The following is a 17,299-nucleotide window of genomic DNA, read 5'->3' on the forward strand; positions in this document are numbered from 1 at the left end:
GAGAAAATTTTCAATTTACACAAACAAAAGCCAGTCACGTGAATCAATAAGGCCCCCGTGTTTTTCGCGTGTACTCTACGCTTCTCTCTCTTCCCCTCAAACTCTGCGCCACTGTCATTACAGACTAGGAGTATTACACACACGGAATATATATCTACTATATGTATATATTTATTTATTTATTTTTTTAATAAAGTACATTAACACTCCTTAAAAATTGAGGTAAAGACACACACATGAAAGTTTAATTATTTTCAAACAATAACACTTCCTTAAGTTTAATACAATTGCCAAAGACACCCCAATACTAATGAATTAATATTTTTACCCTTTGACTTTTATATTGACTAATTAAAGAGTTGAAATGACTTTTTTATCCTCAATTTGCAGACTGTCCTTCTCTAGTTCTCTCTTCTTCCTTACCATCCCCAATTCCACCAAAGCTACTTCTTTATCCTTCAATTTTTTCTTTTTTTATATACATATACATACATATATACACACACACACGAAGATAATTATATATACACATGGGCGGTGGCGACAATGATGTTGCAGTAGAGGCAGCGACGGTGATTGCAGTTCTGCCGTCCTCTAAGCTCACCGCGCCGTCCTCTAAGCTCACCACCATTAACTCCAAACTTCCGTCCCTCCTCTTCCTTCTTCTTCCCCCAATTTTTTGAAGCGAGCCCACCGCCATTCTCAAAACTTCCGCGCCTCTCTCTGAGACTATCAAACGCACCACGATTAGAAACATATCTCCGTCCTTTGGACGGAACAAAGCTCTTATTAGAAACCCAACTCTCCGATTCGTACGCCCTCGACCGTGAATCAAAAAATCCCCCCTTCTTTCCTCTCTCTTTCCTTTCAAATCCATTACTAAACGATGATTTCTTCGAAGCCCCCCAATCATCAGTCTCTTCAGCGCAAGAAGGCGCCAATTCTCTGCTCGAATCTCTGCCAAACCCTTTTTGTCTATGAGGCTCGTCAGAAACCCATAGAAGAGTTCCACCTAGGGTTTGACGATTCGTCTCTGCTCAAATACCTGTTCGAACTGTACGATTTGAACCCGCCACCTCTGGACCGCTCCGTCTCCTCCACAGTTCTCTCACGAGGACCGGTCGGAAGCATCATGAGATCTTCGGTGGTGAGGGCTTTGGCTTAGTAGACTTGAGCCGACTTATGGCCGGCACTGAAAGTGGAGAATTCGGTCAGAGATATTGGCCCTTTTTCTTCTTTATCTTAGTGGCTTTCGTCGAGAAAAGGGGAGGGAAGTCCATGAGCGCCGCCGTGTCACGGAGGAGATTGGAGGCATCGCCGCCGTTGAAGTGTTTGGAGTCGTTGTCGGTCTTTTGCTGAAGAAGCTCGTTTTCGTGTTCTTCGGAATGGAGTGCCCATGCGCCTGGTTTGGACCACGCATTAACAGTTGCCACCATAGTTTCTCTCTTTAGAACTCTATTTCTTTCTCACTCTATATCACAGTGTAGATAGGTCGAGATAACGTTCTTTGGCAGCGAAGAGACCTGTTATATAAATGGAGGCTGTGGATTCGTGTCAATTGGAGTAAAACGTCCCTGTCGTTGAGACCTTGGTCTTCGAAATCGCTGACGTTGTCTCATCTCACCGCCGGTGATCCCAACAACCTTCACGTCGGCGATCCCACTACACTGAATGTAATACCCCTAATTTTAAAAGGATAGCCTCGGTATTTATTTATTTGTTTTAATTGTATTTTTTAATTATTTAATTAATTATTTGACTAATTGCTTATGTGTTTAATTGAATTATGTATTACTTGATTATTTGATTATGTGTCTATGTATTATTTGTATTTGTCTATGTGTTAATTGTTTAATTAGATTATGTGCTTAAATGGTGTTTTGATTAATTGTAAATTAAATATTTTCTTTTCTTTTATTATTTTATTTTATTTTTCTTTTATGGTTATGGTTAGTAGTAATGGGCCAACCAATTGGGTCCCATGGACTACTTGGATAGGAGATTGGATGTGTATGGATTATTACCCATGAATAATGTATATATATATATATATAGATATATATTATATACATATATAAAAAGGAAAGTAATTTATTAATTATTTTTATGATAACTTGGGTAGTAATATTTAATCTGATGTATATGTTTTATATTTAAATAATAAAAATATACATAGATTTGATACGTGTTATGTTTTATGTTACTTTATAATATTATGGTAACTTAAGTATTATTGGATAATTCATTAATAAATAATGGAATGTGTATAATTTATTTATTTAATAAACATATACATAAATTATATACGTAATATATTTTACTTACCTTTTTAATATATATATAAAAAAGAAAGTAATTTATTAATTACTTTTATGGTAATTTGGGTAGTAATATTTAATTTGATGTATATGTTTATTTAAATAATAAAAATATACATAGATTTGATACGTGTTATGTTTTAAGTTACTTTATAATATTATGGTAACTTAAATATTATTGGATAATCCATTAATAAATAATGGAATGTGTATAATTTATTTATTTAATAAACATATACATAAATTATATACGTAACATATTTTGCTTACCTTTTTAATATTTTTATTTTCATTTTGTTTTAGTTGACTTGGTTTGGGAAAAGAGTTATGGTTATTTTATTTAGTTTATAAATATATAGCTATAGGTTGTAAAAGGGGGTTAGAAATATTCACGTGATATATACTGGAGAGATAGTGTTAGAGAGGGAAGGAGGAAAAGGAAGGAATGAAGAGAAAAACCCTATAGAGAGAAGATCAAGGAAGAAGAAGTTTAACTTTCGATCCAAAAGTTTAAGGCAAGTTCTTCTTCTATCTCTTTCCCTTTGATTCGTGTTTCTGTACATGCCTAGGAAATTCCAGAATTTATTAAACACATAAAATTAAATAATTATGCATGTTTAATTGGGTTAGAACATATGTTTTATGAAATTGGTTCATATATGTTCTTGTGTTATGAATTGATAAAATGCATGATTTTGATTTGATTTCTTATGTGAATTTTTACATGTTTAAATTATGTATTTTTCATATCTGTGGAATGATGGAACGTAGAAACATGCCTAGGATTCCTGAACATTAAATAGGGACTAGGTTTGGGTTTTAATAAATTTAAATAGACTCAATCATAATGATGCTTGCTATTTGAATGTTTTAAACAAACGAATGAATTTAATCTTTTAAAATATTTTAACAATTGAGATTAAATGTGTAGGATGAATTGGATATAGAGAATCCTTATTTAACGGTATAATAAAATATCATCATGTATAAGATTCAGTTTGTGTAGGACATATGATATAGGAAGTTTAAAGAAATAATAAGTCATTCATATTATGCGATAACTTGATATCATATTTATCATAGTTATTTATGGAATGTTTGATGTATTTCCTTAATTGTTACATCAATTATTGGATTGTGTGGTTTAATGTACCGGTATGTGACGATGGCATTCTAGGGATGGATTAACTTATCAGTTAAGTCCTACCTATTTTATAAGGGAATGGATTAACTAAAATGTTAAGTCCTACTTATATTTAAGTCAGGTCAGCTGAACAAGTTGAATGACTTATGGAGGATTAATTTATTATATAAGGGAATGGATTAACTAAAATGTTAAGTCCTACTTATATTCAAGTCAGGTCAGCTGAACAAGTTGAATGACTTATGGAGGATTAATTTATACTGGATAGGATGGTTACTAGATTATATATATATAAGTATGGTGCCATGATATGAGCTTGAGTCTAAGGATCAATAGTTAGGGCGCGTATATCGCCAGGGATGTGTAGCTAGATATAATGTAGTTGTGTACCCTGGTAGGTCTAGGTACTCATGCCCACTATATGTGCGTTTTGCATGTTGCCTACTATTCAGGTTGAGACAACCCTATAGTCTAGTGAGGTTCCTTTAGTGTGTATATATATATATACGGACTACTAGTTACTGTTGGATTGACTAGGATGTATACGTGTATCGAATCTCTGCTTGGACTGTAGTAGAGTAGAACTTGTTTGTGGGCCTGACCCACAATTATTTTTCAGGTGTTCGTCACGAGTAGAGGTTGTTCGTGCTGAGTAGGGATCAGTCTACTTCATTCTTCCGATGCTACATAGGAGTTCCTTTATGATTCAGTTTCCTGTTTTAGATTACTGTCATTTGTTTAGTTTGGATTTTCTAGGGGTCCACACAGTATGGATTCCCGAATTGTATTTTGGAGGATTAGTTGTATCAGAAGAGTTTATTAATTAATGAAAATATATTATGAGATTTATTATTAGATTATCATTTTAGTTTCTTGTCAGCATTTTATTTATTCTTCTTTATTCTTTTGTACTCTGTGTTCGTTTATTATCAATTTATTTTAATATCCTCGGGTATTCGGGTGTGGGCCTGGCCAACCCGCATTCGGAAATTCGGGGGTATCACACTGAAACCATCTATTAGTTGAGCATCGTGCACAGCTTTGCCAGCATTGGAATCTCTGGCCGCCGTTTAAATCACCAATCTCTCCCGATTATCTTGACGGTAATGAAATAAGCAACATGTTTTGTAGGGATTTACAGGGGTTACGGTGTATATATATATAGAGAGAGAGAGAGAAAAAGGGGGGGGGGGGAGGATGAAAAAGATAATTTGGGTTATTTAAGTATTTTGATATTTTATAATTAAAATTAATAAAATAGTGAAGGGTAAAGTAGACTTTTCACATGTTTTAAGGCTATGTTTAGATGATAAATTTTACAAGGGGGTGTCACTGTCCGAAAATAGCTAACTTTCATCTATGTGTCCTTACCTCAAACCTTAGGGAGTGTCAATGTACTTTACCCTTATTTTTTTAATATCATCCCGAGGTATTTGTTTTTATTTTTATTTTATTTTTATTTTTTTAAGTTTTAAGATTTTGAAATACTCCTACCTTCCAAAAATAAGTGTCACTCCATGAGAATTTAACTTTTGAAGATAATAATTTTTAGTATTGTTTTTATTTATTTGTTATTATATTAGTAATGAATGAATTATTAAATTTACCTATAGAGTAGGGGTGTCTAAGTTTGATATGACCCGCCAACACGATACAAATTAAGTGAATTTGTGTTGACATTAAACGGGTTCAAATCGTAATGGATTGACATAATTAACCCGTTTAATGACTTATTTACTAAAATAAGACATTATATTATTTAGATTATTAATAATACTCAATCTAACAGTAAATACTAGATTGATAAACAGATCAGGTTAGTGTTGAGGGATCTTGACACAATTATAATCCGTGAACACAAATTGCCACCCCTACAGTAATGGATCAATAATGATATAATGATTTACTTTTTATAAGTTCAACATAAAAAGGTTAAATAAAATATTACAAAATAATACATTAGCTTTTTAAATATGATACTTATTTTAGGACCGAAAAAAATAAAAAGGTGAAAACTTATTTTTGAGATGGAGTGAGTAATTTAGTCCCATACAAGACTACTATTATAGGTTCTCGTCCCAATGTCGGATTGAGATGCAAAAAAAAAAAAATGAGTTTGTATAGGCAAATATGTTGAATTATTCAATAATATAAGTTTTTTAAAAAAGGGACCAACATTCGACTCGTTACATTTAATTTTAATCATATATGTTAAATGTATATTAAAAAAAATTAATGAAATTGGTGAAAAATGAAGAAATTTAAATAATTGAGAAGTCACTCTAATAAGTTGAATATTTTGTAATAAATTTATATGAACTTTAAGGAGTTTAGAGAAAACAAATTTATTTCCATAGAATTATCATGTTCAAAAGTATAATGATGCAAACTATTTTATAATCATTCATCTAATAAAACAAAAGTTGTTAAGGAATGAATCAAACAAAGTAGTAGACATTTATGCGTCTAACTTGCACGTGGAAATGAAACTAAAAAGTTGCAAAGAAAAAAAGTAAGAGGGCAGATTAATGATAACTAGCTCTTTATTTGAACACCTAATATAAGAAAAGTAAATAAACTACAAAAATTACATTAAGTGACACTTTTTATTACTATTCAATTTTAACTTATATATATATATATATTTGTTATTCACAAGAAACTCACACGTTTAGTTGTACTTCTTCGAAGACTTACCCTCGTTATTTATTTAAAAAAATTTCATTTATATTCTTTTGATTTTTTCTTCTTGTTATTTATATATTTATTTTTATTATTGGGGGAGGGGAAGATATCTGAAAGAGATTACAATTAAAAAAGCGTTCAATTATTTTTTGAGAAAATAATTGTTATACAAATCGATTCCACTTGTAAGATTCTCTCACATGAGAGTAATGAGAACAATAGTATATTGAAATTTCCAGTAAGAGAGGTTTTTTTTTTTTTTTTTGACAACAAACAGAACCATGTAAGAGAGTTGATACAAGCGGAACTAACTTGGATTGCATTATTCTTGAAAATTCCTTTTTTTTAAGAAAGAACACAACAATTTGAACTGATAATTCAAATCTAAAACATTAGTTGAAGAGTTTTTATATCCTCAGATATGTTTAAGCGAGAATTGTGAGTTTTACTTGAAACATTCAATTAATCTTTTAGACTTGAATTATCCATTCAAATATTATTCTTTTGAGTTATTACTTATAAAATCATTAAAGAATGACATTATTTCGACATGATTAAATAGTAATTAGATAATTTGTTAAGTAATGTTGTAGTGAAGCAAATTTGTTCCTAAAATAGTAATTAGTCATTATGTGCCTATGGCAGAGTAAAGTATTGTCTCATTGATAGTTGTATTGACTGCTTTACAAATTCCAGTTACACAAGTCAGCAACAACATTGACACCCTTCCCAAAACTCAATTTTTTTTTTGCAAAACTCAAAGCCCCACGCTTCCCCCAAAGCCCCTTGAGAAGAGTTATATAAAATTCTAGATCCCTCAGTAACCCACCTTGAAAATTGGGTGAGATTGGTGTGAAAAATTTCACTTCCATCAATCCCAACATCATCTTAACAAAGAAAGAAGGAAAGGAAACCACCTGTCTAAAACAACACGTAGAAAAGACCCCCCCTCCCCTCCTCTCTCTCTCTCTCTCTCACACACACACACACAGTACCGCCAGAGCCTCAAAACCCATACACCTCCCCCATCATTTCCCACAACCCAATGCCCCCATACCATCATTTCCAGTTAGACATTTGAGAAAAGCAAAGAAAAACAAATAAAGAATCAATTAAAAAGATAGTGAAGAAAGATCTCTCTCCCTACAACAGTCTCATTCTCATGATTCTGCATCACTTCTGTTCCCCATCCATTGATTATATCAGCCACATGTGATATATATATATATACACATATAGATAAAGGGCCTGATATTTGGTCATAATTAATCCTTGTCATATATGTGTGAGTAATAGGTGAAAAATAAGCAATTTGGGGAGTACTTTAAAATGGATAAGAAGAAGATTTAATATATATATATATATATACATATACATATACATATACTGTATATTCTTTTTACCACAACCATCTGTTTTTGTTGGTTGCCACAGTAATCTGGACATGAAAGCTCCCATCTTTTCATGTATATTGACACAGATGGTTGATGTGTCACTTGGCTTGTTGATGTCCTCTTTTGACTCTCTATTGCTATTTTCCACTGTTTCTTCTTCATCTTTGTTAATAAATCTGCACTGGGTTCTGAATTAAACATAAGATATACTCTCAGAGAGAGAGAGAGAGAGAGAGAGCGAAAATGGGGTCTCTAGGAGTTGAAGTTGCAAAGAAGGCAATGTGGCTCTATCCAAAAGTCCTGGGCTTTAATCCTTCAGAGAGATGGGGGCACTCTGCTTGTTATTCTAATGGATTTGTCTATGTCTTTGGGGTAAGTTTTTTTTTTTTTTTTTTTTTTTTTTTTTTTTTTGGGATTTTTTTCTTTATTTTCTTAATAATATCCTGAGTTTTTTTCATGAAAATAATGCTGTTTGAAATGTGTGTGTGTGTGTGTTATCATGCTGTTTGGGTCATTATCATAACTGCTCTGCTTTTATCACTGGTAGTTTTCTTGATGTCTGCTGTGGTATTTAGTTATTTTTTTGACCTTTATTTTTTTGGTGGGAATTTGTATTTTTTTTTTGTTCTAGTCTGTGGTATGGTATCTTTGGGTAATAATAGATGGACTTTCTTTAAATGTTTTTGTTCTTTCATTTTTTTTCTTCCTTTGTTTCTTGTTGTGATATTGTCTGAAGTTTGTCTTTGTTTTATTTCCTCTAATTAATGTATAGTAGAATCACAATAGTCCTCTTGTTTTCTTGACATAGAAATGTTTTCCTATTCCCTTCTTTTCCCCTTTTATCCATGTAGTTGTTTTTCCCAGTTACCCTGCAATTTCTTTCCTTATCATACATGTTAATAAAGTTATCCTTGATTTCTGTTTTTGATCTTAAGCTAGTTTTTTTTTTTTTTTTGGATGAATAATTTTAAACTAGTTTTATTCCACAAAAGACTTAATGCTCTAATACTTTGATCTTACAAAAATCACTCATAAGGAAGAAGATCTTTAAGAAGATAATGGAAGGATGTTGAGGTATTATGAATCCGGATTTGGTATCTCGTTTTTGTTCCATTAGATTGTCAAGCCGATGAGAGAAAGAAAGAGTAGAAAGAATTTTGGATATCATTGGATTCAAATCCTCTTGCTTCTCCAAATGTGGTTGGTCTTGTGAATTGATTTTTTATTTTTAATTTTTTGTTCTATTTTGGAAATTTTATAGGTGGTTTAGACTTTGATGGTTGCAAGGAAATAATTCTTTTTATAAACAAGAACTATGAAAGATAGTTATGTTTTGTGTTTGATCAGAATTTTCACTTCACCATTTTTCTCTCAGTTTGCCTACTCGAAAATAAGAACGAAAGCTTTAAATTTCTCTTAATAGAAGCATAATCTAGTCTCGAATGCCACATTTTAATTGCTTTATCTGTTTATACCAATTTCAGGGATGTCGTGGGGGTTTGCATTTCGCGGATGTCCTTGTTCTAAATTTAGATACAATGGCTTGGAACACTCTTGTGACCAATGGGCAGGGACCAGGTCCAAGAGACAGCCACAGTGCTGTAATTGTGGGGCATAGGATGATAGTATTCGGGGGCACTAATGGTTCTAAGAAGGTCAATGATCTTCATATATTGGATCTCAGGTCGAGAGAGTGGACACAACCTAACTGTAAAGGGGTTCCACCTTCCCCTCGCGAAAGTCACACTGCAACGCTTGTTGGTTATGAGAAATTGGTTATATTCGGGGGTAGTGGAGAGGGGGAGGCAAATTATTTGAATGATTTACATGTTCTCGACCTCAAGACCATGAGATGGACTTCCCCAGAGGTGAAAGGTGATGTTCCTGCCCCTAGGGACAGTCACATTGCTGTTGCAGTAGGGAACAAGCTTTTCGTGTATGGTGGAGACTGCGGTGATCGGTATCAAGATGACGTTGACATGCTTGATATGGATACATTAACTTGGTCAAGGGTATGAACTCTATATAACATTATATCTATATCTAGTTTCAGTGTCTCAAATGTTTTATACAAATTTAATTTCATATAAGCTCTTAACTAAAACCTTTTTTTTTTTGTTACAGCTAGCTGTTCAAGGATCTTCACCTGGTTTTCGAGCAGGGCATGCTGCAGTGAATATTGGAACGAAGGTTAGTCATGTTACTAATACGTACCAAGTGAAAGAAGAGTAAAGAGGCATTTGAGCACTCCGATTTTTGAGATCAAGTTTTTTTTTTTTTTTCCTAACATTTAAAAATGGATTGATCTCATTGCAAAAAATCGAATAATTTTAAGGTTTTGAAAAATGTCTTAATCTTAGAATAGCAGTGCCTATTGTTATATATGTTGAATCCTGGTGATGTTTCGTTTTGTACTATGAAACTCTTCCATGTAAATGAATTCTATGTCAGAAAGGTTATTTTGCTAGTCCTGATTTACAGGTATATGTCATTGGAGGGGTTGGAGACAAGCAATACTATAATGATGTTTGGGTTCTTGATATAAATACCTGTTCTTGGACTCGGCTTGAGATATGCGGCCAGCAACCACAAGGGCGGTTCTCTCATACAGCAGTCATTACCGAGAGAGACATTGTCATCTATGGAGGGTAAGCTTTTATAATTTTAGCAATCCCTATTATATATGGTGCCTTCCTCCTCTCTGAGAGTGGATGTTCATTGCTTTGTTTCTTTGTTTGCTGCTTCAAATTTGCAGGTGTGGGGAGGATGAGCGTCCTCTTAACGAGTTAGTTGTCTTGCAGCTTGGAGCTGAACATCCCAAAGGCTGTTACAACATTTCCTTGTGCAAAATTTTTGGAAAACATTGCAACCAAGGAAAAAGAAGGTTTTCAAGAGTAGCAGATGATAATTCGGTGTGGAAAAAGAGAATAGATGCATAACTTAACTCCTTTCAACTGATTTTTTTTTGTTTTGTTTTTGAGACAATTAAGTTTATGTGTGATTTGTGGCAGAGAACGATGTTGGTGAATGGCGTAGAAAGAAAGGAAGCTCATGAGCTCGACTTAAAATCAAAGCGGTGTTTTCAATTCAGTTCAGGTTGGAACTAAAAAGGAATTTAAGATTTTTATCATAACTATGAATAGAGATTCCAAAACATAACTAGAACTTTTTGTTGTTTTAAAGATGCTATGCATCCGAAGAGGAGAAGGACAAGCAGTTCAAAGACTTGGGAGATGGAATCGGAACCTGAAGAGCACTCTCTTTCCCTCTCCCAGCACTCATCTCCATCCCAATCTGATCAAGAACAGAAAACCCCGGTTAAGAAAGCCACTCGTTTGGTCACAACTTCTCAAGTGTTCCGTTTGTTGCAGAAAAATCAAACTCCAAGCAATTTCCAAAGCAGCAACGTTGTCCGAAGGACTTCACAAGATCTCCATGTCTTGGGAGAACATCTCAACCTGCCGAAGTCAGAACAAAATCGTCACATATTTCACACGGGTAGACATGAAGAGCACTGTCCAGCACCTGAACAGAAATACTTGGAGGCGGGACCCTTCCATAACCTGGTAGATTATCAATACTTTTAAACTCTTCAAGTTATTAGCAATCATACTTAACAAATACACACACACACACACACTCTCATGCCACTGCTTTTTCTGAGTAGTGTATATGTTAACACATTGACTATTGCACTCCTCAATCAATACTACTTAGAACCCATGTTTTCTTAAAGCAAGTTATGCACAATCATTCCTCATATCCCACTGCTCTACCACTGATGTTTTTCCAATAAGCAAAGGGGAGCCGATATTCACACTCCCTTTTAACCAAATGCATGTAACGCTATACATTAGCGTCCCTAACACTTACATAGGAAAATCGAGTATTAGGAGCATGTTTGTCATTTTTGTCATGAAAACCATAAGAAAAGGAGTGCTTAAAAGGGGTGCATTTACCTTCTTGCTTATTGTTTCAACTTAATTTTTCACACTAGATTGGAGCAGAGATTCGAGGTAAAGTTGATGGGGCTTTCGACTCTGGTTACCTGATGACTGCAACAGTCGACGGAAAGATATTTAGGGGGGTCTTATTTGCTCCGGTAAGCTCTTAAATTCGGGGAAATTTAATTTACCTCTCTTTCCATTTTTGTCCGAGTGTTTAAAAACATGTTTCTGAAACTCATTTGTCAACCAGGGACCTGAGGTTGTCTCAAGAAGTGCCATTGTGAGTCAAAATCCTCCATCCCTAACAAGTCATATGGCCATTGCTCAACCACACCACAACATGAATCATGCAAGTCCATTTGGAAGGCATTCCCAGCTGCCAACACTGTCAAAGCGAGAACCGGTTCAGGGTCTCCGACAAGCTCAGGGTAATCGACCATCGCCGCCCATTAGAGGGGCTCCATCTTTAGGCAGGGAGACAAAGATCAAGAGTGATCTTCAGGGAGTGAATCTAACACTGGCAAGTCCTGGAAGTAGCCATGGCTAATCATAGATGAGTAGGAGGAGCCTTACATTTGAGGACCAAAATTAGGCTCATTTCTGTAGTCTACTTCTTGTAATATATGGGATGGAATGTGTTTATGTTGTTGGAAGGAAGTTGTGCTCCACATGCACCACATGCACACAATCTCCTTGATCTTGCCATCGTAATAAATAAAGCAATGCAATACAATAACTCAAGCCAAAAGAAAAAAAGAAAAAGAATAAAATCTAACAAGAAACCAAATTATGTTACCTCCCAATCCCTCTCAAGAGTCCTCCAATTCTTGGACAAAAACCCCAACTTCGCTAAAAATAATGATATTGATGAAGTAATATATTTTGTTCACTTTTGGCTCCCAGGGCCGGACTACTCTTCATGGACGGATCTATGAAGTTGTGGGAAGGGGACAAAAGTGAATGTTTTTTATTTTTTTTTTAAAGAGGGACGAAGTGAAATTTTTTTAAGTATATCATTGAAAATAAGAAAAATTAGTGGTATATAATAGTAAAAAAAATTATTAAGAATTGCCCCCATTGACTATAAAGTGGCTCCATTATGAGGAGGCTCAATTGTGGAATTTTGATGAGTTTATGACCATCACAGTTTTAAAAACGGATTGTTAAACCTACATATAACACTTTATTTTTATCTTTTTCAAGTGTTATAGGATTATGACATTCGTAACCTGTCAGTTTGGTAGTTCGTTTACTGTCTTACACTCGTCTACACAGATTGTCACCAAGAAAAAAAAGAAAAAATAAAGTATTGAAATTTTTCAATACTACAGTTTTTTCCAAGAAGTTCAAAAAACAAAAAAAAAAAAAAAAAACCTTTAGGCAAGTCAATATATATATCTACATATGTATGTACGTTTATATAGTATGATCAGTGAGTCTCAAGACTCTCAACTATAATAGACACGTGTAGAATTCCATGTAAGAGGGGGGTTCCACGTGATATGTGACGATATGAAAAAAAATTAAGATTTGCAATGTGGGTGGGGTGGGTGTGGGTGTGGGTGTGACAGACAACATTAGAAGGAAAAAGCTCCCGCATCCCACGCGAGTGTTGTCACTTACAAAATTCAGATTTCAAGATAAAGAAGGGGTCCCTTTCAGCCGTACCATCGGCCTTTCACGTCATGACAAAAATACAGGGACAGGTGTGGTGCAAATTTTAACAACTCGTAAAAATGTTACATCACATATTTATCAAAATATCATGATGTTAAAGTGTGATACTTTGAGTTTTACTTTTTGTCAACAAAAAAAAATAAAAAATAAAAAATTATTAGCAACTAATTATAATATGAAAGTATAAAATGGGTAAAATGAGTAGAGGGTCACAAAGTATTACGCGACTCGAGTTAAATGGATTTGAATTAATATGAAGTGAAATTGGATCGAAAATGGGTTGACACGATTAAGTTGAGGTGATTCAATCCGTGTAATTCATTTAGAATAATACTTAAATCCTTATTAGTGAAGATTTACATCATAGTGATCTCTTATATGCATCAATAATAAATAGATATATTTTATTTTAATTACCAAATTATATATGGTAATTAAATTACTATCTATAAATTTGGTAATTAAAGATGGTTCACATCATTAGTAATGATGGTGCAAATCTCATTAGTGAGGACCTAAGTATTATTATACCTGTTTAACTATATGTGTCACAAATAAATTTATATTTAAGTTTTTAAATAATTATCTAAACTCGTGTGTTATAATTTATTCTTTTGTAAGGTAAAAACTATTTAGTAATTTGGTTTGATTCAAATTTATACTTTTTTTAGTATTCATTATTTGATAGGGTGTTATTAATAATTTAAATAATATAATTTTTTATTTTCGTAAATAGGTCATTAAACGAATTACACGTGTAACCAGTTTAATAAACAGATTGAGTTAGTGTTGAGGGTTCCCGACACTAATATTAAACTGGTCATGTTCGGATTGAATTATTTAGTAGAATACCCTTAAGTTGACACGACATGATTATGACCCACGAACACAAATTGTCACCCCTAGAGTTGGATAGTTGTAACGGGTCGGATTCTTCGCGATTGAATTTAAAAATTTAAGTTATTAGGTGGAATTAATGTTCAACCCATATATATCCATTGTCCCATTTCACTATCCCATCTGGCCATCTAGATCCAACGTAGGACAAGTCCCATTTGTGACTGTAGGCCAATTGCAAGATGCACTCTTATGAGTCAAGTGAAAACCAAATTCGACCCGCCCAGGGACGGAGGCATGGGAGGCCAACCCCTTTCAATATTATATTAAACTAAGCCCAATTGCAATAATAGATAATATATTCATTTTCCTTTAGGGTTGAAAGTTTTTTAAATTTTGGCTTAACTGTCTTTTTGTATTTGTTATGAAAGTTTGAAGAAAAAAAAAAAAAAGGCTTCTTTAAGTAACTAATTGATTGATTAATTTCAGGTTAATTGGTTCTACGATAGTCAAGCTACCAATCGATAATATATGAATTTTATTATCTCAAAGATAATTATTTAGTCTTTTGCAGTAGTTATTTGGTCTTTTTGGTTAATTTTTGTACATATTTATGTCATTTTTGACTAGATATAGGCCATTTTTTTTTTTTTTTTTAACACAAATTGGCTTACTGTTGGTTTGATAAATTTTTGTATGACTATAATCATAATATATACAAGGGCGGATCCAGGATGGGCTCTGGTAGACTTGAACCCATAAAAAATAATAATAATAATAATAATTTTAGCCCAACTCAAAAAAAAAAAAAAAATTGTTTTAGTAATACTAGCTCCCCCCATAATATATTAACTCACCCTGTCATACAATTCTGGATCCGCCCTTGAATATATATATATATATATATATTTGACTTAAAATAGTCTTATACTAATTATAAGTTTGGCCCCCCTAACCATTGAATCCTGGAACCGCCCCTGGACCATCCATTATACCTCCTTCCTACCAGGTTAATAAAAAATGTATATAAAAAATTAGAGCCGTGAATTTTTTTTTTAAAAAAATGTTGATGTGAATTTACTATTATTGCCACATCTCTTGTAGCATTTTTTTTTTTAGCCTAAGTTTTGAACAATATTATAAAATAAAATAGAAAAAAATGCAGAAATTATATGTATAGCCCTTCAAACGTTATATATATATATGAAAAAAGTATAAAGTCTATCAAAAAAATAGAAAAGAAAAGATAATGCTTTTATCGTTCTCCACTTTCCTTTTTCAATGTCAATATCCTCCAATAACACAAAGCATTTGAAATGAGTTACAACAAATAGGTTAAGTGACCAAACACGCATTTGAAATGATTCACTAGAACTAGTTACAAGTATTAATTAAATTAAATAAACATCCCATGCTTGAGCATGAAACTGCAAATAGTTACAATTATATGAAAGTTTTTGTGACCATGCCTTTGTGCTCTTATTTTATTTTTTTCCCTTTTTTTCTTCCACTTCAATCCTCTCTGATTGAGCATTAGCTCTTATTTTTCACATGTTGATTATTTTACTACCTGTTTCTTGTTTTCCAATTACAGGGTGTGTAACCTGTATACAAAATCTCTCTCTCTCTCTATGTATGCATATATATTTTGCATGCTTCTATAAATTAAGTCTTTTTAACTAAGTAATTACAAACACATTTCACAAATTGTTTACTCCATATTAGAAATTCCCACCCCAAAGAAGAAAAATTATCTTCTCCACGAAGGAATGTGTGGTTTGGCCTAAAGGTACTCTGCTCTGACTTCCTTTCCTTTACCAAACAAAGACTCTTCAATTCTTCCTCCTTCACTCATTCTTCTAATTTTCTTTCTGACCAAAGTTTCTAATTTCGTAGTATTTTCTCACAATAGGACAAAAAGAGTGTTTTATTTATTTATTTTTATTTTTGTCAAGAAAAAGAAAAAGAGACCAAAAAAAAAAACGAATAAGAGAATATAAATAGAATTACTATTACAGCCATCAAAAATGATTATTCTTAGTGTCTCATAAAGTATTAAGTTGTAGGTATTATTTTTTTAAGTGCAAAAAATTTCTTAAAAATCACATCCACGGACATGGTCAAACTTTATCCGATCCCTACGGCCCTACGTCTTGCAAAAGTCTTCTGAATTAGTCTGAGCAAAACTCCAAACTCTCCAATTATAAAAAATAAAGTGGTTATTCCGTCTTGCCAACCAAGTCTACTCAATGTAGTAAGTAATATGACATATTGATATATCCGATTTATACTTTATGTTTACTTAAATTGCAATAGTTCCATTGAAGAATAGTAAGTTGGTAAATTCTTTGATATGAAATTAGTATTACGTAGAATTACCCACGACCTATTTAAAAGAGTCCCCTCAAAAGTAGATAAAGTATGCGTCAAAATAAACAGTAATTTTTACTACATGAGTCTGAATATGTCTGTGGTAATGCACATAAAAATTATGTTTAATAATTAAATTTTATTGTATATTTACTTCAAAATGAGTGGAAAGACTATATCTAACACCTTGTAACATTAAAATTTATTTTATATTAAAAATAATATAAAATGAATTTAGCATAATTCATTGTATCATTTTGGTTGAAGATATAACAAGTTAGCTGTGTGAATACATACAAATATACGTAAGTCTATGAAATATAAAAGATTAAGTCAACTGTATAAATATGTATCCATAACCAACTGTGTGAATATATATAGAAATATGTGTGAGTCTAGAACGTAGAGTTTAAATTAATTGTGTGAATACATACAAATACACGAATTTAAATTAATTGTGTGAATACATATAAATATACGTGTGAACCTACCTAACGTAGAGTTTAAGTTAATAGTGTGAATACATACAGATACACGTGTGAGCCTACGTAACGAAAAATTTAAATCAATCATGTAAATACATATAAATACACGTGTGACCCAAATAATATAAAGTTAAAAGTCAATAGTGTGAAATACATACAGTCATATGTATGAACATGCTTAACCTAGAGTGTTAAGTCAACCACGTAAATATTTACAAATACTTTATCTCCGTAACAAAGAGTTTTAAGAAACAGGTATACGAATCTAGATCATATCTTTCAAAAGTCCAAAACTAAACAAGAATTAGTGAATTATTGAATTGCATGATTTTAATAATTGAAAGGGACAAAATACTGTGGTGTGAATTGTTTTTAAAAAATAATAGTTCAATTTTATTTATTTATTTTTCAATTAACCCCTGAACCAATAATGCATATCTTG

At 32.7% G+C, this 17,299-nt stretch overlaps 1 protein-coding gene and 1 pseudogene across 1 annotated transcript; one reads left to right on the forward strand and one right to left on the reverse strand.

Annotated features, from left to right (window-relative positions):
* Window positions 1–518: 518 nt before the first annotated feature.
* LOC132301133 (eukaryotic translation initiation factor 4B3-like) lies at window positions 519–1,436 on the reverse strand (annotated as a pseudogene).
* A 6,216-nt stretch (window positions 1,437–7,652) lies between these two features.
* LOC132301134 (uncharacterized) lies at window positions 7,653–12,393 on the forward strand. Its single transcript, XM_059798412.1, has 9 exons — window positions 7,653–7,913; window positions 9,026–9,553; window positions 9,666–9,731; window positions 10,023–10,189; window positions 10,297–10,453; window positions 10,493–10,637; window positions 10,725–11,107; window positions 11,539–11,643; window positions 11,739–12,393. The coding sequence occupies exons 1-9, from the start codon at window positions 7,785–7,787 to the stop codon at window positions 12,033–12,035; spliced, it is 1,977 nt and encodes a 658-aa protein (XP_059654395.1). The 5' UTR covers window positions 7,653–7,784; the 3' UTR covers window positions 12,036–12,393.
* Window positions 12,394–17,299: the final 4,906 nt, after the last annotated feature.

This window comes from Cornus florida, unplaced genomic scaffold (genome assembly GCF_030987335.1).
Source record: "Cornus florida cultivar Cherokee Brave unplaced genomic scaffold, ASM3098733v1 CherokeeBrave_3.0.0_Hap2_Chr03, whole genome shotgun sequence".
Classification (NCBI taxonomy): Eukaryota; Viridiplantae; Streptophyta; class Magnoliopsida; order Cornales; family Cornaceae; genus Cornus; species Cornus florida.